General features: G+C 42.4%; 1 protein-coding gene across 5 annotated transcripts; it reads right to left on the reverse strand.

The window, feature by feature from the left end:
• Positions 1-4,021: 4,021 nt before the first annotated feature.
• ZFP62 (ZFP62 zinc finger protein) lies at positions 4,022-18,927 on the reverse strand. Of its 5 annotated transcripts, none has more exons than XM_010997900.3 (2): positions 18,893-18,927; positions 4,022-7,884 (listed from the first exon to the last, which is right to left on the reverse strand). In XM_010997900.3, the coding sequence occupies exon 2, from the start codon at positions 7,769-7,771 to the stop codon at positions 5,171-5,173; it is 2,601 nt and encodes an 866-aa protein (XP_010996202.3). In that variant the 5' UTR covers positions 7,772-7,884; positions 18,893-18,927; the 3' UTR covers positions 4,022-5,170. The 5 variants fall into 5 exon arrangements, with proteins under 5 accessions (XP_010996202.3, XP_031305305.2, XP_031305304.2 ...); XM_031449445.2 differs by lacking the exon at positions 18,893-18,927 and adding an exon at positions 18,685-18,838; XM_031449444.2 differs by lacking the exon at positions 18,893-18,927 and adding an exon at positions 16,506-16,581.
• Positions 18,928-24,186: the final 5,259 nt, after the last annotated feature.

Consider the following 24,186-nt stretch of genomic DNA (forward strand, 5'->3'; position numbering starts at 1 on the left):
TTTATGGCCCAGCATATTTGTCAATTACCACCCCCCCTTAATTAAAACATAGTTGACATATAACATTGGGTAAGTCAATTCTGACAATGTTTCATATGTGCTTGACAAAAAATATGCATCTTTGACACACTGGTGGGATGTTCCATACATGAGTTAGAATGCTTGTTAATCTTATTGTTTAAATCTGTATCTTTACTAATTTTTAGTCTGCTTGTCCTATTACTTTAAGAGGTGTAAGACAATCTCTCATCCTAATGGTAGATTTTATGTTTCTCCTTTGACTTCTCCATGTTTGTCAAGTCCTGAGCTGTTATTAGGTACATACTGACTTAAAACTGTTCTATCTTCCCAGTGTTTTCTCTTCCCTGAATCTTTTGTCTTATGTAACAACTTCCTTTATCTCTAGGAATGGTTTCTGCCTTGAAGTCCCTGTTGCATCTAGTATCAGTAGAGCTACACTAGTTTTCTATTGGCTTCGTGTAACTTCTTTCCATTCTTCTACTTTCAAACTTTGTACCCTTATATTTGAGTCTCTTCTAAGCAGCGATATTTTGGGGTTTTGTACTTTTGCCCTATGTGCTATAGTCTGGATGTGTTTCCCCAAAATTCACAGGTTTGAATCCTAATGCCCAGTGTAATGGTGGTAGGAGGTGGGGCCTTTGGGAGGTAATTAGTTTGTTCTGGCTGCTATAACAAAACACTACAGACTGGGTGGCTTATAAACAACAAAAATGTATTTCCAGAGTGATTGGAGCATGGTTGGGTGGGCGCTTTCTTCAGGGTTGCAAAATTCTTGTTGCATCCTCACATGGAAGAAGGGGCTGGGGAGTCCTGTGGGGTCTCTTTATAAGAGCACTAATCCCATTCATGAGGGCCCACCCTCATGACCTAATCACAAAGACAGGCATTTAATAAGGAAAAAAGGCAGCATGACTGAAAGCCAGCAGAAAAGAACAGACTCACACAGACTTCACATTAGAATTATTGGGTACATGTGTGAAAACAACTGCTTAAAATATTTAAAGATGTATTTGGCAACAGTCTGTAAAACAGGAGGAAAGAGAATTGGTGAGCTAAAAAGTATGTTTGAAGTAGTTATCCAGAACGCAGCATGGAGATACAGTCTGACATCTTTGTCATTTAGTGAAATCAGATTAAATGTAAATATTGGTATTTCTCGGCTTAAGATTTACCATCTTTTTTTTCTTGTATCACCCCCTTTTTACTTACCTTTTTGATTAAAACTTTTTTCTATTAGTATTGAAATTATGTTCTATTTTTGATTCCTCTAGATTTTACAATATTCATCAGTCACCAAAACCTTCACCCTAATATAATACCTCAAACCTTTTTAATCTCTCTTGATTTATATATCATTGTCGTCTGGTATTCTAAGTCCATTGTAACAACTCTAGATTTTCATTGTTTGGTGTAAAATGTTCAGTTACATTTGCCTACCTGTTTTGCTCTTCATTTCTTTTTGCATCTCAAAACCCCATCTGAGATCACTTTCCTTCCACATTAAAATGCATTAAAATTTCCTTTAATGAGGGTCAGCAGGGAATGAGTAAGAGACATTTTTGTCTTAAAATGTGCTTATTTCATCCTCACTCATAAGATAGTTTCATTGGGTAAAAAATTTTAGGTTGACAGTTACTTTCTACTTTCATACTGACTTTACATTCTACTCATTTGGCTTCCAGTGTTGCTGTTGAGAAGTCTGTTGTTCCTTTAAAGATAATTTTAATTCTTTGGCTGTTATTTTTTCCCTTTGATTTTCTGCAGTTGCACTATGATGTGTGCCGATGTGATTTTATAAATCTATCCTAGTTTGTGTCCTTTGGGCTTTTAAATCTATAGATTTGTATTTTTCATCAGTTCTGAATATCCTCAGCCCCATCACCTCTGCCCCTTGTCTTGTGTCTTTGCCTTCTAAGACTGTGATTAAATGTTAGAACTTCCCAGTGAGATCTTCCCATCTCTCTGGGTTTTCTCATATTTCTCTATCTCCATGCAGACCATCTACATTTTAAAAAAAAGTCTTTTTCTATGTTTTTGGTGGGAAACTGACCCAAATAACCTAGCCTACCCTTTCCAGAAAAAAAATACTGCCTCACCTTTTCAATATTTTTCTCTTTTCTAGACTTTGAGGTTTTCTAGTCTAGATTTTTAGATTTATATACTTTATTTCTATCCTTCTAGTGCTTGCCCATGACATTTTGCCATATTTAACTCAAAATCTAGATAAACAGCATCTTGACCCTCCTCCCAAATAACACAAGCACTTTAGCCTGCGTCACACAGATCTTCCAGCTTCCAATTTACCTATTGTCCAATATTTCAATTCTATTTCTTTCAGCCTTGAGAATTAGATGTGGCCTTTTTTAAGTGTTTTGATTTGCCTATATATGTCAGAAAACTAATTTTTCTCTTTGCATATCAAACGTTCCCTGGAAGCGGGTGGGGCTTGTGGTCCCTAAACCAGCTTGAGTCCAGAGGAGGGCCTGCACCAGCTCATTTGATCTGCACCACAAAGTCTGGAATGGAAAGACCCCTTCCTCATCTGGGATCAGTCCCAGCAGCACACATCCGGCCTGAGGTAGGCTCAAGGCCTGAGCACTTGGTAGACTGCAGCCCATTTTCTGTGTCTGAGTCAATGGAGGCTGCAGTGGGAACATGCCCTGGTGTTCAGTGGGCTGGGACACTCTGAATCCCCATTCATGTCGTAGCCGTCTTCTACCTTGTTATCTAACCTGTGTCTCTCTCAAAAGTACATGATGCAGTAGGTCCAGGTGGAGCTCATGCAGGTGTGTGTGTGAGGGGGTTGGGGGCCTCAAGCCACTGGCACACCAACAGCCCTGGCCACATGAAAACCTTAAGTAATCTGATCATCTCAGTTAGAGCTGGTCCTATATTCAGCAAATGAAAGGATGTTGACGCTCAGTGGCCACTGGAAATCAGTACTCTACAGCCTCTTTCCTTTCTGCCCACTGTGTACCAGGCCTGCCAAGGACTGGCCACCCTGGAGGATGCACGAGCATTTCCGATGCTGCCTTTGATCAGGCCATCCTATTTCCCACTCCTCCCTCTTAAAAAGACCCAATCAACATCCTGTTTAGATGTCACCCTGCCTCCCTTCCAGTGGCTGCAGCTCACTTTCCTTGCAACATTCATGGTTTAGTTCAGCATCCATTAGGGCGGCTTTGTGTGTGGTCTCTCCCCACTACCTACTCCTGCTACCTAGTGCCTAGGACAGTGTGCCTAGCAGATCGTCAACAAGTACTTGCTGAATAAGTTAATACAAATCTGTGGATGGGGTCAGGTTTGCCAGTGCTGCATGTAGAGAAGGACAAAGAGCAGGAGTGGCTGTGACATTCCCAAGTGGAGCTGAGTGGCAGAAATGCCTTCCCTCTCCTTTTTCTACCATAATCCTCCCACCTCCACCCCCACCATCAAAACTTACCTTGTTTGAAGGCAGAGTGAGAGAAATACTCCTAGAGAGAGGCATGTGTATAGAAAAAGGAATCCTGGAGAGAACCAGGAAACTATGTGACCAGACACTGTTCTCTTGTTAAGAGTAGATTTTGCAGCCAGAGAGACCTGACTTAGAATTCAGCCTCTACTGACAGACCCCACCCAGAGTATTCTCAAACAGGTTACTTAATTCTCAGAAGACTCTCTTTTTACTCTGAGTTTCCTAGTTACCCGCCTTATATATAGTTAACAATACTGTGTTAATTTCTACTCTTCCCAAGAGAACTGTTTCTGTGTAACGACTGGACCACTCACACAGCCTGTCCACTCCCAGGGGTTAGGATCCAGCCCCAGCAGGATCAATCCAATCTGCACTTCTCCTGACGGAGGCGCCACCTAATTTCTCATGAAATTTGAGCTACTAGCCCTGTGGGATGAGTCCCCTGCTGCCTCCTTGGTTTGGATTTGGTATAACTTACCCCACAAAGATATGACAGACAAGTGGCTTTCTCCGTATGCTACTCCACCTAAAGTATGTCACAGCCTGTTTACTTTTGAAGCATTGCTTTATTGGAGTTTCACCTTACCTTGCCTTGCAAGAGCCACTATCTGGCTCTTCATGGCCAAGAGAGTGAGCCCTCAACAAAGTATGCATAACATTTTACAACAGACAATACACACACATAATGAATGAAATCTTTACAATAACACAATCCAAAACAATCAAACATTGAACAGGTTAAGAATGAATTTCCTACTATCCCTTGATTACTAGTAGCTACTTAGCTTTTTAGTTCCCGCGATAAAATGCCCTCCTTCTCAGCATTCCTATTCATAGGAATCCCTGAATCAATTCTTTCTGTGTAAGGTGCAAATTCATGTTGAGATGTGTTCCATTAGTCATCGAATGTGCTGAATTTCTCTCCATGGTAAAACCCTTCCTTTGTAGCATAACATGTGAGGTTTTCACTTATCACACATTCATCATTCATTGAGGGGGTTCATTTGAAATTTTAAGTTTTACCCATTAAAATAGTATATCACAACATTACAACAGGACAGCACAGTCAACTTGCATTTATTTATGAGTGACTCTCTCTTATCTCCTGTTAGATTTATAAGTCTACACTTTTTACATTTCCTACAGTGAAATCCAAATTGTGTTTCAGAAGTTGCCATCATTCCCCCGAATCATTTAGTTATGTCAAGGTTATACTTCATGATCACTGCTATCTGGGTTTATATTCCCTGAAGCCTCTCTCTCCCTGAATTTGCCTACTGGAGGTCCTTCTTGGGTCTTTTCCACTGACCAGTGGATAACTGGGATTCAAGGCTATACCTGAATTTCCTACATTTCTGTTCAGAGTTTACCCAAATGTGAACTTTCTGATGGTGACTATATGACTTCTAATTGAAGTCTTTTCCTCATATGTGTGTTTTCATTTATGTCCAGAAATGTCTGCTCCATCACTTTGACAGGTTTTATCCCCAGTACAAACTATTTTACATTCCATAAGGGCTCAATTACTTTGACACTGGAACCTTCTTTGCTGGCTATGATTGAAAAATCACAGAAAAAAGTTACTCATGAATTCACCTATACTACGTAAATTATAAGCCATGAACAATGACCTCAGATGCTCTTGTAAGGTTTTTCTTCCACTTGAGTTCTTTGATACCTGGTAAGCTCTGCCTCCTACAGAGACACACTCATCCTGGTCCCATCCAGAGCATTCCCTCCCTCATGAGTTCTCTTCTGTGATGTGCCACTATGGCTTCCCGTACTTGTCACATTTAAAGGTCCCTCTCCAGTATGGGTTCTTTTATGCTTGGTGAGATTTGATCTGATATTGAAAGCCTTCCCACACTCATTACATCGGTATGGCTTCTTTCCTGTGTGGATCCTTCTGTGTTGGTCAAGGACTGATCTATAATTGAAGGATTTCCCACACTCACAATTATAGGGCTGCTGTCCACTGTGGATACTTTTATGGTTGATAAGACTCGAGTGTGAGATGTACGCCTTCCCACACTCATCACACCTATAGGGTTTCTCACCTGTGTGGATCCTTTTATGCACCGTGAGGCCTGAGCTGTTCCTGAAGGCCTTCCCACACCTGTCACAGATATAGGGCTTTTCCCCTGTATGGATCCTCTTGTGCTGAGAAAGGAGTGAGCTGTAACTGAAAGACTTCCCACACTCGACACATTTGAAGGGTTTCTCCCCAAGATGGACTCTTTTATGGCTTATGAGGGTTCTGCTCGAGAAAAAAGCTTTCCCACACTCATCACATGTGTAGGGTGTCTTGCCAGGGTGGGTACTTTTATGGTTAATAAGGCTTGAGTGTGAGATGTAGGCTTTTCCACACACATCACATTCATAGGGCTTCTCACCAGTATGGATTCTTTTATGCACTTTAAGGCTTGAGTTGTTTCTGAAGACCTTCTCACACCTGTCACATTCATAGGGTTTCTCTCTAGTGTGGACCCTTTTGTGTTGAGAAAGGAGTGAGGTGTAATTAAAAGATTTCTCACACACATCGCATTTGTAGGGCTTCTCCCCAAGATGAATTTTTTTGTGGTTTATGAGGGTTCGGTATGTGATAAAGGCTTTTTCACACTCATCACACTTATAGGGCTTTTCCCCAGGGTGTACACTTTTATGGTTTATAAGGCTTGAGAGTGAGATGTAGGCCTTCCCACATTCTTCACATTTGTAAGGTCTCTCCCCAGTGTGGATTCGCTTATGTACTTTAAGGCCTGAATTATTTCTGAAGGCTTTTCCACACTCGTCACACCCAAAGGGTTTCTCCCTTGTATGGATTCTTTTATGCTGTTCAAGGGCAGAGCTGTAATTGAAGGACTTCTCACAATAAGTACATTTATAGGGCTTCTCCCCAAGATGGATTCCTTTGTGGTTTTTAAGGCTAGAGCGTGAGATATAGGCTTTTCCACACACATCACACTTGTATGGTTTTTCCCCGGTATGGAGCCTCCTGTGGACCTTGAGTCCTGAATTGTTTCTGAAAGTTTTTCCACACACATCACATACATAAGGTCTTTCCCCAGTGTGAATTGTCTTATGTTGAAGAAGAAGTGAGTTATAACTGAAGGATTTTCCACACTCCTTACATTCATGGGCTTTCTTACCAGGGTGAATGCTTTTATGGACGGCGAGGCCTGAGCTATAGCTGAATGCTTTGCCACAGACATCACATTTGTAAGGTTTCTCTCCTGTGTGGATCCTTTTATGCACTATAAGGCCTGAGCTGTTCCTGAAAGCCTTTCCACATTCATCACATTCATAAGGTTTCTCTCCAGTGTGGATGACTTTATGCTGAATGAGGAGAGAGCTATAATTAAATGATTTCTCACACTCATCACATTTATAAGGTTTATCTCCAAAGTGGATGCTTTTATGGTTTAAAAGTGTTCTGCAGGTAATGAAGGCCTTCCCACACTCGTCACATTCATAGGGCTTTTCCCCTGTGTGAATCCTTTTGTGGACTCTAAGGCCAGAGCTATTACTGAAGGTTTTCCCACAGATGTCACATTCATAGGGCTTCTCGCCTGTGTGGATCCTTCTGTGGACTCTGAGACCAGAGCTGTTCCTGAAGGCCTTCCCACACTCGCCACATTCATAGGGCTTCTCCCCAGTGTGGATCCTCTTATGCTGATCCAAAACAGAACTATAATTGAAGGATTTTCCACACTCATCACACTTACAGTTCTTTTCCCCAGAATGGGTGCTTTTGTGGTTTACAAGGCTGGAGTAGGACATGTAGGCTTTCCCACATTCCTCACACTTGTACGGCTTCTCCCCAGTATGGATCCGCTTGTGGACACGAAGGCTCGAGCTGCTCCGGAAAGTCCCTCCACAGTCATCGCACTCGTAGCGTTTTTCACCAGTGTGCATAATTTTATGTTGAACAAGTCGGGAATTATATTTGAAGGATTTCCCACACTCATCACACTTATGTGATTTCTTAACAGCACTGGTTTTCTGTAGACTGGAGTGAGAGTTCCCATTAACGCTCTCCATGCACTTGCCCTGTTCACTGCTTTTCGGTTCTGCAGGGACAGTCTGGTGTGCAGTATGTTTTGAGCTCAGACGTAAGCTTTTCTCAGATGCCTCATCTTCCTGTTCTGTCTTTATATTTGCTGTATTCTTGGCTTTGCCAATCTTTTCCCTGATGCCACTTTTGTCTTCCTTCATTCTTTCTCCCTCAGGCTTTTCCAACTGATCCTCTACCTTGCTATCCCAATCACAAGTTTCACCAACCTTAGATTCCTGCATATGATCCTTGTGAAGACCTTCCACTTTTAGCCACACAGATTCTGCATTTCCAATATTTTCATACTTTTCAGTTGACTCCTCATCCTCAGTGCCCCTCGTCTTCAAATGTGACACTAAACCAAGAAAATGAAAATGATACCTGTTCACTTGGTTTAGAAGAAACTGAAGGAATTACATCCGAAAGCACTCATTCACTCAACAAATGTTTATTGATGGATACAACACTGGACAGGCCAACATTTCTGCCCCTGTGGAGCTAATGTGAAAATGCCAGAGCCCTGGATTGTCAATGGAACAAAGAGCTTTTCTATTCTTGCAAAACAGCTTAGCATGAAGGCAAGTTGAAATGGGTTGAAATAAGGCACAGAACCAAGGGCAACAATGATCAGTTTTTGAAAAATGCCACCTAGTCTTGGAAAAACAGAGGGTAGAAGGAATCTCTGAAGAATTAAGAGACAGAAAGATTAGTAAGACAAAAGCTAAGAAGACATAATTAGCAGAAGGCAGACAAAACTAAAGGAGAAATGAGTACATGGGTAAAGGTATTGGAAAGTTGGTTATGAAATCATGAGGACAGTCAGGTCAGAGATAAGAAAGAAAACGAGCTACAGCTGCCTGCTATTGGTATGGCCTCCTGGATTTCCACCCCAAAGAAAATACTGACCCTGGAGAGCAGTTTAGTCAGGGAGGAACTCTACATGGAAGAACATATTCTGGCCTTCCAGGCAAAGAGCTTTCACTCCTACTTTATGAACAGGCTAACTTGAGTCAGAGCATATCAAAGATCAGAAGCTAAAACACAAAGCATTAAGCAAAGGAAATAATACTGCCTAGGTTCAAATACCTAGAAGCTGTGTGACCTCAAGAAAGTTATTTAACCTCTTTATGCCACAGCTTCCTCTTCTGTAAAATGAGGGCAACAGAACTGCTGTATTAAATAGCCTATATAAAGCACTGAGAACAATGCCAGTCACCTGGTTAGTTCTATATGCTATATCACCTATTTTATTATTCAAACAAGGCCAAGTTACTGGATCAGGGCTGGAACCTGAGGATAAAGCACAGGACTCAGGAAAGGTAAAATCCTTCTCCAGCCAGGGGCCAGGCAGTGACTCTCTGTTCTCCTTAAGGCACTCTACCCACAGCTGGCTACCTACTAAAAGACTGACTCCTGAGACATCTCCCACCAACTTAGACAATCAGACATTTGTGATTAGGCTGAGTTAAAATTCAGACCTCTTCTCTTACCCTGGGTGTCAGACTCTCTTGGTCAGTACTCTGTAACTCTATTTAGAAATTCTATATGTGAACACGTGACAAGGAAGCAGGGGCAATAAAAGAGAAGTAAGATATATACTCTGGAGTGGACATGTATAAAGAATCACACTCATCATCCAACTTATGCTAATGGGTTTGGAGTGACAAATTCTGAATTAAAATGAATAGAACAGTGGCCAAGAACTCAGAATATCACCAGGAAGATAAAATAATAATCACTCAGTAGACATTTAAACCAAAGGTGGTTCACCTGAAAAAGCTTCACAAAATGACTGTTAAGTAATATCAGATAAGAGATCATTAGAAATCACCGAGAGAAGACAGCACAACCTAAGTTCCTTGCTCCCTTTCTTTACTACCTGGGGCAAAGCAGTCCATGTCACTTAAAATGTGAGGGCTAATGGGTGGGCAGTGGAATTCCAGACCATCAACAGCAACACACCTTTTATCTGTGCCGAATCCTGCTCCTACCACACCAGGGATCATGTTCCATCCATTCCCTTGGCCTTGGCCCCTCCAATGCTACTCACCCTCAGCCCACAGAAAGGAAAGATGTTCAAGTTTCTACAGCCTTAAAACCAAATCCCCTAAAATTGCCAGGAAAACACAAAAAATTTATCAGGAGGGGCTGGGAGGAAGGGCTACAAGGGAGGAGGACTAGCCACACTAGATAGATAAATACACCAAAAAGCTGCTAAAATTAAAACAGTGTGATATTGGTGTATAAATAAACAGAATGGAATCAAAATCTAGAAACAGTCCCAGTTACACACAGAAATCAAGCATATAATAAGGATGGCATATCAAATTATTGAGGCAAAAAGGGTCTTTTTAATAGTGTTGAAACAACTATAAAGCCACTTGGAAAAAATAAAATTAGGTTCATTCTTTACACCACACACAGGAATAAACTCCAAATGTAGCAGAACTCTAAATATTAAAAAGTGGCACTATACAAATTTTAGAAGAAAACACAGGTGAATGCCTCTATAACCTGAGTACACAGAGAGTGTTCTGTGACCCAGATGCAATAAAAGACTGATAAATCTGACTGTATAGAAATAAAAGTAAAATTGCATGGCAAAAATATCATAAGCAAAATCAAGAAATAAATGACCAAGAGGCAGAAAATATTTGCAACATACATCATGTGTAAGGCCTAGTACCCTAATATTCAAAGAATCTTTAAAAGTTGGAGAAAAATAGACTAAAAATCCTACAGAAAAAATGGGCAAAAGACGTAATAGACAATTCACAAAAAGAAATACTAAAACAGTCCTTAAAAGTATTTTCAGTTTCACTCATAGTAAGAGAAATGCAAATAAGAATTATACTAAGATCTCCTTTCTCATCTGTCAGATTGGCAAATAGTCAAAAGCTTAATAGCATACTCTGTGGGTGAGGGTGTGGCGAAACAGGCACTCTCATCCATCACTGGGAATGCAAACTGGCATAACACCTGTTGAAGGAAATTTGCCAAAATCTACACAACTATGTACACATTATACTCTAATCCAGAAATCCCATCTAGGAATTTATAGTGAAGATACACTTCCAATACAAAAGTATATATGCACAAAGTTATTCATCACAGCATTATTTTAAATTACAGGGTCAGTCAGTAAATGTGGAGGGAGTAAGTAGACCGGGAATCAAAAAAACACATTCTGCAACAATCAGAGTAAAGACTGGATTAGGGAGAATTACTGATGGATTCTAAATCCAGGGCGAAATTCTGAGAAGGAGCTGTATATATGCATGGTCTTAAAATATTCCTAAAAGAAAAAATAGTACTTTTACAGTGGAGAGATTAGACAATGCCTTGGCAAGATGTCTTAAATTAATACCACCAGTGGGGGCACATACATATCATGTGCTCCCTGATGTGACACCCTGAGGATACATCACCTGTTAGAAAGCATTACCTGAACTGAAACACAAGGAAACATCAAGTAAATCAGGTAATTTTCCAAAATAAAGAACATTCTACTAAAAGATATTTATATTCTTCAAAAGCATCATTTTCATAAAAGACAAAGAAAGGCTACAGAAATGCTCCATATGAAAAATGACTAGAGAGATTTGACCACTAAATTGAATACCTGACCTCAACTGGATCTGTACTGGAGGGAAAAGCTGTTATAAAAAATAATTATGTCAACTGACAAAACTGGAATATAGTTAAGTTAGGCAAAAATATCAACATACTGTAACTATGCAACCCTTAGTAAATATACACTGAGTGTTTAGGGATAAAGGGCCATGATGTAAGTTACCCTCAAATGCTTTGGTGGAAAAAAAAAATATATATATATATATATGCATGAAAGAGCAACAAAGAGAAGACAAAGGAAGATGTTAAGCACAGGTAAATAAGTAAAGTGTATTTTTTTCACTTTTCTTATCCTTGAAATTCTTTCTGTATATTTGAAATTACTTCCAAATAAAAAGTTTAAAAAATGCCAAAATGTAAATTTTAAATTCTCTCAACTACACCTTCCCCTCCAGGTACTGCTTTCGCCATCCTGCCTCCTGTTCAGTTGTGTGTGGAAAAAGTGGTCTTCACGTCTCATCTCCCCTCATGCCTCATCTATTCAACTTGATTTCTTCTACTCAGTCCGTGCTGCATTAGTTTCTTCGGGGCCAGGTGCTGACTCCCCTGCCTGCTGGCCCCTGGATGTTCCTGGCCCCCTGTTCCACCCTGGCCCTTTCCACTGCTGACTCTACATACTCTGCCTGGGCAGTCCTGTCTATACACATGGCTCCTACAAGCTGTCTGGCAGAGCCTCATCTCTGGCCCAGACCACTCTCTTCAATTATAGAGCCTCATATCCACCTTGTTCCCTGTTGCCTAAATCAGACGTGGGCTCCTCTCTTTCCCTTATCACTCCACATCCAAAAGACTTTAAGAACAGCTGATTCTGCTGCCTGCACAGTTCTCAAGTCCCCACGCCCATTCCTAATACTAAGTTCTTAGGTTAAGCCTCCTAAATTCCCTTCTGCCGTAGTCTCCCTACCTTCACTCTTATCCCTGTCCAATTCTTCCTCCAACAGCTGTCAGGAGTTCTGTAAAATGCACACCTGGGCACTCCCCATTAGGTGTTCCCAGGCTACTTGGTGAGGTTCTTCAAGCCCTCTGCACCTGGGCAGCTGGAGTGACTTGCTGGACACCGAAGGGGCCATGCTAATTTACTCCTTGCTGACACCACACTTACTGATCCGTAGTTCAGGTGGACCCTTTCCCTTCTCTGATAGGCTAATTCTCAGGCCCCTTCATGTCCTCTGGGATTCCTTGTTTGATTGGCTGCTGACTGGCCTGCTCTGCATGAAATTACAAATACTTCACTGTTTACCTCCCTGACCTAGGCAGACTCCAGGAGTCTCCCTGTTCTAGCCCTGCTTAACCTCCTCTCAGTGGAAGCAGTGTATTCCATCATCTGATGTAGTTCACCCAATCCTCTTAATGACTGAAATCAAAATAGCAATATAAACGTGCATCTTCATTGAAAATAGATAGTTTTCAATAAGATTGAGATAATTAATCCAAGATGAAGAAAAGTTCAGTCAAAAACATGGGCAGAAAAACACTAAAACATGATGGTATTACAAGGGGGGAGTCTGTGGGAGGTACTTAGGTCATGAGAGTGGAGCCTTCGTGAATGGGATTAGTGTTCCAATAAAAGACACCCCACAGAGATCCCCTGGTGCCTTGATCTTGGACTTCCCAGCCTCCAGAACAGAAAAAACAAATTTCTGTTGTTTATAAGCCACCTTAAAAACCTAGTCTGTGGTATTTTATCATAGCAGCCCGCATGGACTAAGACAGCTGCTAAACTGTAAAGAGAATGTAACAAAATATTGTTACCCTTATAAATAATACTGAAGATGCACTCTAGTATCTCAGTTATACCTGAGGCTGAGTATTGCCCAAGGAACTTCTATTATGATCCGTATCCTGCTTTTCTCCCCAGCGACCGGGCTAGTCCTAGGGTCACAGAGATGGATAAGACAAGTCCATCAAGGACTTGCAAAACTAGTAGGAGAGTCTGGCAGGAAAATAACCAACACAATAAAAATGGCAGACATGAGGCATGGATGAGCTAAGAGGCAGAAGGGGTAGATTGCTTCAAAAATCTAGGTAGAGCTTCAGGAAGAGATAAACAGCTGTAACAGAGAGAACAGCAGGTGCAAAGGGGCGCGTGTTCACCACCCACTGGACATCTGGAACAGAGGATGGCAAGCACAGCTGGACAGTGGGCCAAAAATAAGCGCTGCACCAGGGTCTGCCCGTCATACTAAGGAGTCTAGACTTGACCCCCAGAAGTTTTAGGCAAAGAGTAGCAAACTCGGATATGCATTTTGGAGATAACTTATTCCATCAAATCAGGAGTTAGCAAAGGGTCAGATAGAAAACATTTTAGGTTTTGGGGGTCACATTCAATTCTACTGCTTATTTTTCTTTCTTTTTTCTTTTCGGTTTCTTTTTAACACCCCTTAAAAAATGTAAAAACCATTCTCAGTTTGCAGGCCATACAAAAACAGGCCATAGACCCAAAAGTCTGCCAGTCTCTGTTAGATAATATCAAGGAATCAGAGTAAATTTAGGATGGTGTGAGGTAACAGCACTGTGGCTATGTTCTAAGTGTCTTTTTTTTTAGACTAAGCTATGCTAGGTGAAACGGTATGATGTCTGGAATTTCCTTTAAAATACTCCAACAAAGAAAAAGAGAAAGGTGAAACAAAGGTAGGAGAATTCTAATAACTGTGATGGATGTATGGAGTTCACTGTACTATACTACTTTCCTGTTATGTTTACATTTTTTATCATATAAAATTAAAAGAAATAAAGACCACTCATACTAGTTGCAGTGGGAGAATGGATTGAGGGGAGAGAGAACTGAGTCCTAGAGTCTGGAAGGAGGTTATTATAACCCATCAAGACAGATGTGATGGCTAACTCATGTATGCCCTAGGACAAAAGGAAGGAATCACTTCAAAAGCACAACTCCTGCACAGAGAGAGGGCCAGACGGGTTTAATTTCTCAAAAGTTCTCAGCATTGATGGGGAAACTCCTCTTTAACCAGTTCTCAACAGGGAGCAAGCATGACCCAATAGCATGGTTACATTAGTTAAAAATTTGAGCCATAGATAACCATCCACTCCTTCCAAATTACACATGACCCAGAAACTCTGGGCACCTCTATGCTGGTTGTTCACATTCTACCACCAATGTCTAGAAAAGCTCGGGGAGATAGTAAGAACCTACCCTTAACGCTTACTATTCCTACCCAGGAGTCAGAAGCCACTTCTCAAGAGACTAGGCAACTCACAAAAGAGGAATTGTGGCTCACTCTGGCTGAAAATTCTTGCCTTAACAACAGACTTCAGCAAGCAACAGCTGCAACATGCCTGCAGCTACTATGGATTTTCGGAGTCCTGACCATATTCCACAAGTCAGTCTACCATATGGATTCTGTGCCTTAAGTTCTTGATATCATACTGGACTTGGAGGTGACCATACAAAGAAAAAGAGAAAACAAGAGGAAATGTGAACACAAAATACTTACCAACTCAGAAGAAAGAAGTGGGAGGATGGGACAAATGAAAGATGGGACTAAGGAGTGAGAGAAGTGACATGCAGATGGCAAGAGAGAGAGTATGGTTTGTGCTTTATTACTGCATTTAGCTTACGAGTATCAGAATTGTAAATGGTTAACATAAGTTGGTTCTACTGATTAATCCTTATGATTAAAGATGATTTTTCCTTAAAATAAAAAATGAAATAGAACATTCTCATACCTGGTAGTAGAGAAGAGATTTCAAGTCACCCTAAGGAATAAAGTAAACAAAGGAGATTCTGAAAGGGAGGCTGAGAGATTTTTCTGAAGCTAAAGGGGCAAAGATTGGCTTGAGGAGAATCATTAATAGAACTAGTTTATTAGGCTGCTGTAAAGCTAAGTATCATAAACACAAGTCTCAGGAGAGAAAAGCTACATGGTTTAATTTGTTCTCTAAACACTCTATATGAGTTACTATAATAATGACTTGGCATATTTGACAATGTAGCAATACCTGGCTGAGTTAACATAAAACAAAACTTTTTTATGACGGTTAATCCTTTCTTTTAAAAAACCCTGCTCAGATATGCCCTAGTACAACATCATTGCGTACATCATTGTTTAAAGTGACAAAAAAAAAAAAAAATGGAAACAACCCAAATGCCCTGAATAGATCCAAAAATTATGAAACATCCAACAGTGGTCAATCCAATACCACAGCAGTATATTTAAAAAAGAGAAGCAGCAAAAAAAAAAAAAAAAAGAAAGAAAGAAAGAAAGAAAAAAAAAAAGCCCTTCATGTTCTGATGATCTCTAAAACAGATTAAGCAAAAGAAGCAAGTGGCAGAGCTCTGAACAGTACCCTACCACCTATGTGAAAAAAGGGGGCACTAACATTCCTATTTGCCAGTGTTTGCACAAAGAAATTCTGGAAGGATACATTCAAATAAACTAACAAATGTGGTTGGTGATCTGAGGGGTTGGGCCTAGGAATATGGGCAGAAGAAAACCTTTTCACTGACAGCTTTTCATATTTTTAAGATCTGAATCATAAGAATGAATACATTACATATTCAAAAATTTATTTTAAAAAAATCCTCGTGCTTTCAAAAAGTGAACACTCCTGGCGGCCACCTAGTCCAAACGTCTTAGAGCAGCACACCCAGCCCCAGCCATCTTTCACATCCTCAAGCCTGGGTTCCCGCAGGCTGTCCCCAGGTCTAGGAGCCTCTCGACCTTCTCCCTACCTAGTCAATTCCTGATCATCTTGTAGAGCCAGCGCTCCGGATCCCCGGTCTGTATAACACGTGAGCTCCCCTAGGGCGAAGGCCGGAAAGCCCCTCCCGGTGGCTCGATCCACACCTGAGGCAGGAGTCTCTCAACATCATTCCCCCATCAAAGAAAAAAAGTGGGGGAGGGGGCGAATCAGATCACCCCTCAGGGCCCCCCCCCAACTCTCGTATTCACTCTCAAATATCAGGGCCAAACTTAACAGCAACGGGGGCACAAATGGTGGCTCAGTTAAAAGCGCTCATTTTCAGGGTTCCCCTCCTGCCCGAGACAGCAGCGAGTAGTTGAGAAACACGGGGGCGGGGTCCTAGCCCTTCTCCAGACACCGGGCAGCCCCAGCCAGGCCCTGGCCCCTCGGACAGCTGGAGTTGGGGCCCACAAGGGGCCCAATACGATCCAGAGGCGCGCCCTACACCCCTCGGCCGGCCGGAGGTCTTCCCTCCCTTCCACTACCCGGGAACGCGCTGAGGTGTGTACGGGGAGCGGGGCACACTTCCTCCCAGATCCCGCCCGAGACCCGAGGGGGAGCCAGGACCCGGCCTAGAAGGAAAGGGCGTGGCAGGCTAGGGCCGGGCACGGGAGCGCGGGCGGCCTCGGACTCACGTACTGGCTGTGGCGGCGCCGCGGGAGCCCGGCCGCCGGCGGGACAAAAGCGCGGACGGCCCGGCCGGAAAAACCGAAGCCGGCTCCGGGGCACTTCCGAGTCCTCTCTGGGACGCTGGAGGACTGACTCGATGGTATGGCCCCGTGCGGGCACGTGACCCGGGTTGTTCGTTAGCTATTTGAGTGCTCGTTGTGGCGCGCTCTGGGGCCGTGCCAGCGAAGCTCCCCGCGAAGGTTCCAGTTTTCTTAGGACCTTACGTTCAGGGAGAGATCTAAAGTCACGGGTATTTAGTATCTGATGAATGTTATAATCAATCAAGACGGCTGTGATGGCTAACTCATGTGTGCCCTAGGACAAAAGGAAGGAATCTCTTCAAAAGCACAACTCCTGCACTTCAAATCAGTAGGGAAAAGGTGATATAGGGACAATTATCAAGCAGTAGAAAAAAACAAGTTGGCTTCAAACCTCTGCTCCTATATCAGGATAAACTCCAGATACATCAAAGACAAATGTAAAATTTTTAGCCCACACTAACCATTGCTGCTGCTGCTGCTGCTACCACCTCATCAAAGTATTGGGAAAAAGAAACACAGGACATTTCTTTGATCATATTGGAATAGGGAAGGTTTTTTTGTTTGTTTGTTTGTTTTAACACAAAATCCAGAAACCGTAAGAGTGAAGAGTAATCAATTCAAATTCACAAAAATAAAATGTATGTGGTAAAACTGCTGTAAGAAAAGTGAAAAATCAAATTGCTAACTGGGAAAAGCATTCGCATATTACATCACAAAGGGTAAATCTCCCTGATACACAAAGAGCACCTCCAAAACTGATAACAGACCAAAAATCCAATGGAAAAATGGGTTCACAGAAATGTATGTATGTACATACACACACAAATGATTTATAATAAAAATGCAAACCCAAACTGAACAGAGATGCCATTTTTCTTTTATCAGATTGGCAAAGATCCAAAGGTTTGATAGCACACTGGTGCTGGAAACTGGTGGGGAGTATATTAATAAAAAATTAACTAAAACTAATTAAAAGTATTTTATCCATTTAGAAAAAAGTGAAATTGACCTTGTACTTCATTTTACGTGCAAAAATAAAATACACATGGACCAAGATTTATACAGAACTGCATGATCACCAGCATTTGATGTTGTCAATGTTCTGGATTTGGCTGTTCTAATAGCCCAATGAATGAAACCATAGGCACCAAAAGAGTAAAATGCCAGAGGTGATCTTTAAAGATGGTGGCTTGGCATAGGAAGCTTCTAAACTCCCCACCTCCCATAAACACACTGTGGGGCCAACTAGCACCTCTCAAAGTCCAACGACCCCCCCCCCATTCCTGGGGTCCCAGATGTCCACCTGCAATCCCTCAAAAGATAAAGTGTGTTCTTTTCTGGGATGTGTTTGTCCTAGCAGAATTAATAGCCCTAGGTAATGCCTAATCTCACAATAACTCAGGCTGACTTGTCTCAGCCCATGTCTCCTCCTTATCAGAGTCATAAATCCCACTGCCCCTTTATGGGCCCTAACTTTATTACCTTACCTACAATAAATCAGAAACTTGTGCACAAGCTGATCACACAGCCCCCAACCCATTGTGTCCGCCAAGTCCTCCCTGTTATAAAAGACCATAAGCTTTCACCATTGGAGCACGCACAGTCACCTCTCATGTGTGTGACCTGCTGCTTGCTGTCTGTGGAGCGTACCCCCAATAAACTTTTTCTTTCACTTTGCTTTGTCTCTGGTAAATTCTTTTACCACCCGCGGTACTGGCCTGCCTTGTCCCACAGCACACACCAAATAAATAGATATATATGAAGCAATTCCCTCTGAATGAAATCTAGAAACTGGCTAAGTGACTCCCATACATGGGACAAAGGAGAAGACACCCACATGGAAACAGGTAGGAAAGGCTGAGACACACTCTTGCTGTAAACCCCACCCGCAGCACAGTGCTAAAAACTCAGAGGGAATCCCCAGTTCCCAGCTTCTGCCTGAGGAGTAAAGGGTTTGGACTCCACATCTAGCATCTCCAAATTGTAAGACTCCTACCGGTGGGATGGACCTCAAAAACACCTCGCTCTGCAAGCCATGGAGTGTGTGTCCACAAGACCCACAAACTATAGCAAACAAAGACCAGTTAATAATGGGAGTGTGCACTCACTGTGACAACAGTGTTCTGTGCTGACGGAGCAGGCAAAAAATGCCCATCTCCCAGTCTTTTCCTGAATGGAGTCTATTTGCCTGCTTTAAAAGCTACTAGCAGAGGATCAGCCTTCCAATTTAGCACACATCCAAACGGCTGGTGCAATCCTCCTCAGAGACCAGGGAAGCCTGCAGACACTCCCCACTACCCTCTCCCTCCAGCCTACCTCAAATAGCCGTTGTCTGTCTCACTGAAAGGAGCTTCTACAAATGTGTATGTCTCAGCTTTTGTGGCTGAGGCCCAAGGGACATCTCCCCAGGTCACATGGCTCTGATAGCCAACAGGGCTTCCATTCAGGAGTTCCACAGACTGTAGCAAACAAAGAAGCAGTTCTTAACTGGCGATCTCCCCACGGCTCAGGGTAGAGGGAGCAGAAAGTCCCATCTTCCCAGTTTTCCCTTAAAGGGGTCTATTTGCATACTTCCAGATGTGCTGCCTGAGGGCCAGACTTCTATTTAAGCTGGCATCTAAGGGTGGACAGCGATCCTCCATGGAGACAAGGGAGGTATGGGATCATCCCCATTGCCCTCTTTCTCTAGCCCATCCCAAGTCACCAGTATCTCCGTGGAAGTGAGACAGGCGGGGAAAGGGCAGGGTACAACCATTCAAAGAATAACACAGCCATTAGCACCAAGATGGTGGCAAGAGTCAACTCCCAGTAGATCTTGAGCTTCAACATATGCTCATTGGTGTACAACAGCGTGCTAAATGGCACTCCCACAGGCGCCGCGACAGTTTCAAGGCTGACCATAAAAGGTCAGAAAGTGGGTGGTAGACCAGTTCCTGGGAATCCCAGCCCCCTTCCCCAAAGCAGTTGAAATAATCCTCCCACTTGTTAGCATATGAGGTTACCGAGCTCATAAAGACTAACCACCCGCATATCTTGTGGCCGGTCTCATTTTTCCTAGCCGATCCCACTCTCTGAGGCCACCACTCTCCCTTCTGAGTGAGATGGACTGCATTCTGTCTATAGACTGTGTATCTACTTTACCTTACTTTAACCACCCCCGACCCCCACCCCCTCCACCCTCCTGCCCAATGCCTCGTGACCTCTCTGGCCTCCTTAGACAGCCTGCATTTTGTCCATGGAGTATGTATCTCTCTGAATAAATCTACCTTTGCTCTACGATGGCTCTCACTTGAATTCTTTCCTGTGAGAAGCCAAGGACCCTCACTTGGCGGGGCACGTCCCAGGGGCTTGCCTGAGACCTGGGACATGGCTACATGCACCACATTTTTCCTATATCAGACGTTGCTTATATATGTCTGCTGCCCGATTTTTATTTATTTATTTATTTTTTTGGCAGCTGCTGCCTGAGGGAAGGGCCCCTGGATCATCTGGCTCTGATAGACAACAGGGCATGCATTCAAGAGTTCCACAGGACTGTGGTCAAAAAGAAATTCCTAATGGGCTCTGGAGCACCCATCCCCATGGTTATACATCCTCAGCTCACACAGAGGAGCAAGTAAAAAGTCTACCTCTTGGTTTCTGCCTTAGAAGGACATAGCATTTTACATTCCCAGATGCTGCCTGAGGGTCTAGCGTCCAACAGGCCTGCATCTGGGTGTCAACTGTGAACCTCCCACTTGGGACACTGATGGATATCCACACACCCACAACTACTGGGGCCATTAAAAAAAAGATTTGAGACACAACCAAAAGCATGGAGTAGGCTGATTGACGAGGTTCATCTCCTGCACAAGACCACTGTGTCAAAACTAGGGAAGGTGGCAGCTTAAATCTATAATTATTTCAAAATGAAAGATTTAATTTAAAAAAAGAAGTGTCAGCTGGGTTGCAGTTCATTCTATATGACAATTGAAATAATATATGTTAAACACAGTTTCAGAGATTCAACTAGTGTTAGCCCACATCAGATCATAATTGAACAAAAGGCTTTTAAAAATCCCTGTGGCTTCAAAGATTAGAACAATTATCCTCAGCTTCTCTAAACCGCACGATGTCATCCTGTGCCGTCCAAAGTAAATAAGGATTAAACCCGTGAACGAGAAACAAAAATAAAACTAGACACTAAAAGTAACGAAGACAGATTTGATTTGATTTGATTTGATTTCTAAGGTGGTAAAAACAAATTTTATTCAGGAACTATTGCAATACAGAAAAAGAGACCTCAGTATAGAACTAGGTTCCTTTTCAAATACAGGATGAGCAGATGGAGACTTATAAGCCAAGGAGCAGGGTCAGGGTCAGCAATGGGAAATTCCTGAGAAGAAACATCAGGGACAGAAGGTTCTGGTTAAAGAATCACACCTAACAGGATTCCTGCTAAAGGCAGGCCAGGACGATCAGACACCAAGGGGGGGGATTGAGAAATGTATGAAGCTAGAAAATGAAACTAAACTATAGTGACCATACGCAGATCCATTGTTGCCTGGAGATGGGAGTGGGGAAGAAGGGAATAATTCCAAAGGGCACTAGGAAACTATTAGAGTGATGGAAATGTTCTATATCTTGGTTAAGGTGATGGTTTATAGGTGAATACATATATCCAATCATATCAAACTGTACTCGTTAAATGTATGTTAATTATACCTCAAGAAAGTTGTAAAAGAAAGAAAAAAAAAACAAAAAACAAGGGTGAGGAATGAGAAATTTGATCAGATGTTGATGTTTGTGCATAACAAGCCCAGCTGAGAGAATACAGATCACTGTGACAGTCTGTCCAGTGTTCAAATTAAGAGGCTATCTAGCACCTCCATGGACTTCAAAACCATTGTGTCCCAAGTAACGGCTGAATTTAAAGGATGGCCGGAGCCACTTGGAGCTAAGAGGAGAAGCCCATTGGGCTTAGATGCTGACCAGCCCCTCTATTCCAACCTGGGAAAAACTTCAGAGACTAGACTGTCTTTTCTTCTCCCCTCCCCTACTCTCATCCTTTTCTTCTGTGTTTATGGGGGAGGGGAGAGGGGTCAGGAGTTCTTGCCGGTGAGAAGACACAGGATAATGACCTCAATGGGGAAGGACTCCTCAGTCACGGGCTTAGGCAAGAACCAGAAGGAAGTTAGCTTTGCCAGGAAATTTCAACAGCTAACCCTGATTTCTATATTGACAGCAGTGCCATGTACAAGAACTGATTTCATCTGTGTTCAGCCTCCGAGCTTCAGAAGTACAAAAGATCATTCAGTTGCTAAAGAGTAGGAGTCACAAGCATTTCTGGTACAGTAATCTTCCTACGGCTCAAGCAATGGATATTATGCTGTTTTGCATCCTTTCTGCACAGACTTGAGGCTTGTACCTATGTGGCTGAGTTTCCTGTTTGTATAACGTAGGAGTTGAACCTTTCCACTGTGATTTTTTTCTAGGAGGCCTGCCCAAGGTATGGATCATTCAGCCTGCCCAAAAGTCCAAGGGGGCTCACTCTGTGGTGAGCCTGAGGTCCTGGGGGTTCCAGAGAAGAGAGGTTGTGGTAGGAGACGACAGCCTGGAGGAATGGACATAGTGGAGGGAAAGGTTGGCTTTGAAAGGTCAAGTGCCAGATTTTTCAGGTACCAAGTTTGTTTTTTTATTTTTTTTTTTAGGCAGTGAATTTATGATTTCAAATACCCAAAAGGGAGCTTCTGGGTGGGTTTCTAAGAAGCCTAAGTAATCAAGGCAGATTTTATTCAGTAGTAACTATCACAATATGGAAGAGAGTCCAGTGTAAGCTGAGCCCAACTTCAACTAGTGCAGAGGGGACTGTGTGTTAAAGAGAGGATGAAGGAATGGAGAGGGAAATTCAGGGAAGTGAAAGTTCACAAAAAGAAGGAAGATGGGCTGGTCTATGTATCTAGGCCATCCGGATTTGATAACTGGTGTTTATCAAAGTTGGACACCCTTTCTCCTACAGAGACTGAGCAACAGGGACCCCATCTATGAGTGTTGGCTGGAACAAATAATTCTTTGGGTAGACTTGAGCTTTCCAGGGAGGAGCATAAAGCGGGGTTGGGTCATCTCAGGGACGCAGCCATAAGTTGTTGGAAACCATGCTAGAATTTTTCAAGTCCCTTAGGGTGGGTGGTGAATAAAATTGTGCTGAGAGTCTGCAATCTTTATAGGTTAAGTTAGAGGCCTAGTTTAGAGTAGGGCTCGGAGGCATCTGAGTCCAGGGTGTAGCCAGTCAAAAAGATTTTCTAGACGCTAGGCTTAAGAAACTGCTTTTAAGTAAACATATTATAAAACGTAATTATTGTTGAAATAAAGCTGTCAGAATAATGACTCAATTTGATTCAAATCAGATTTATAGTTTTTATAATCTTAAACATCTAGTAAATATAGAAGTCGCTTATTTGATTAGTAAACTCAAGTAGAATAAAAATGTATGACTATTACATTTAACGTTAACAATTATGAGGAAATTATGCGCTCACGCCTTTTTAAAAGTTAAACCTATGATATCAAACTAGTCTTATTCATCAAAGGCTTACCTAAATTAAGTGAACTTGATAAATAGTTCTATATTTGGGGGAGTTTTAGGAATATTTAATTTATATAAGCACTTGTTTTTATCTAAGCCAATTCAAATAGAGTCTCTTTAAGGGATTTTATAAGTTAATTTGGTAATACCATTTGCAGGTAGGCAAAGATTATATACACGTAGCAGACATGCATAAACATACAGGCAGATGCAAATGAGAATGGTATGGCTTTCATTTTAAAATTTTAGGCATGAGTCAGTCATAAAAATAATGCAAAACTCACTAGTAAGGGTTGGTCCTCATCTCTGCGCACTTTGTATTTTTTATCAGAATTGTGTTTCTGGCAGATGGAGCAAGCTAAAGTTACCTGCTCGATATGGGGGCTCAAACATTTCACCATATATCTGGGGGGAGACTTTTAAGATTTTATTTTGCCTTGATACATAATCTTACAGAGGCTGTGGGCTAAATTTGGGATGAGGGGCTAAGGAGACTAGAAACCGCCGTCTGGGTATCTCCAAGTTCTGCATGAGTGGATGAAATCCTCACTTCCAATTAGTTCTTTTCTCATGTCCAGCTTCGGGTGATGCTTCTGGGGTCCTTGGGGCCCTTGAGGGCCTCTGAGGCGGGGGCAGGGGGCCTAAAGTTTGAGCAACCCCAGGGAAGTCCGAGGCTGGGGTGGGAAGCCTGGGTCCAGTGGGTGAACGGAGGGATACAGGAGGTAGGGGTCTGAGGAGAAACATATCAAAAAATTTAGGAGAGCTGAAAGGAAGATTGAAGGTGGTAAAAGGAGAGAGGAGCAGAGGTGATGGGAAAGGATACATCTCAAATGAGGTAGTTTGAGGAGATATGAAGAAATTCCAAATTATCCTTAGCAAAGTCATGTCCACAAGAAAGGATGTGAACAGCATAAATGCCATTGGGGCAAAGCACATAAGCTGCAAGAAGTTTGAAAAGAGGGGACTTCAGGAAGGAGGGTATAGCTCGGTGGTAGAGTCCACGCTTAGCGTGCACAAAGTCCTGGGCTCAATCCCCAGTACCTCC

This window comes from Camelus dromedarius, chromosome 3 (assembly GCF_036321535.1).
Source record: "Camelus dromedarius isolate mCamDro1 chromosome 3, mCamDro1.pat, whole genome shotgun sequence".
NCBI classification, from domain to species: Eukaryota; Metazoa; Chordata; class Mammalia; order Artiodactyla; family Camelidae; genus Camelus; species Camelus dromedarius.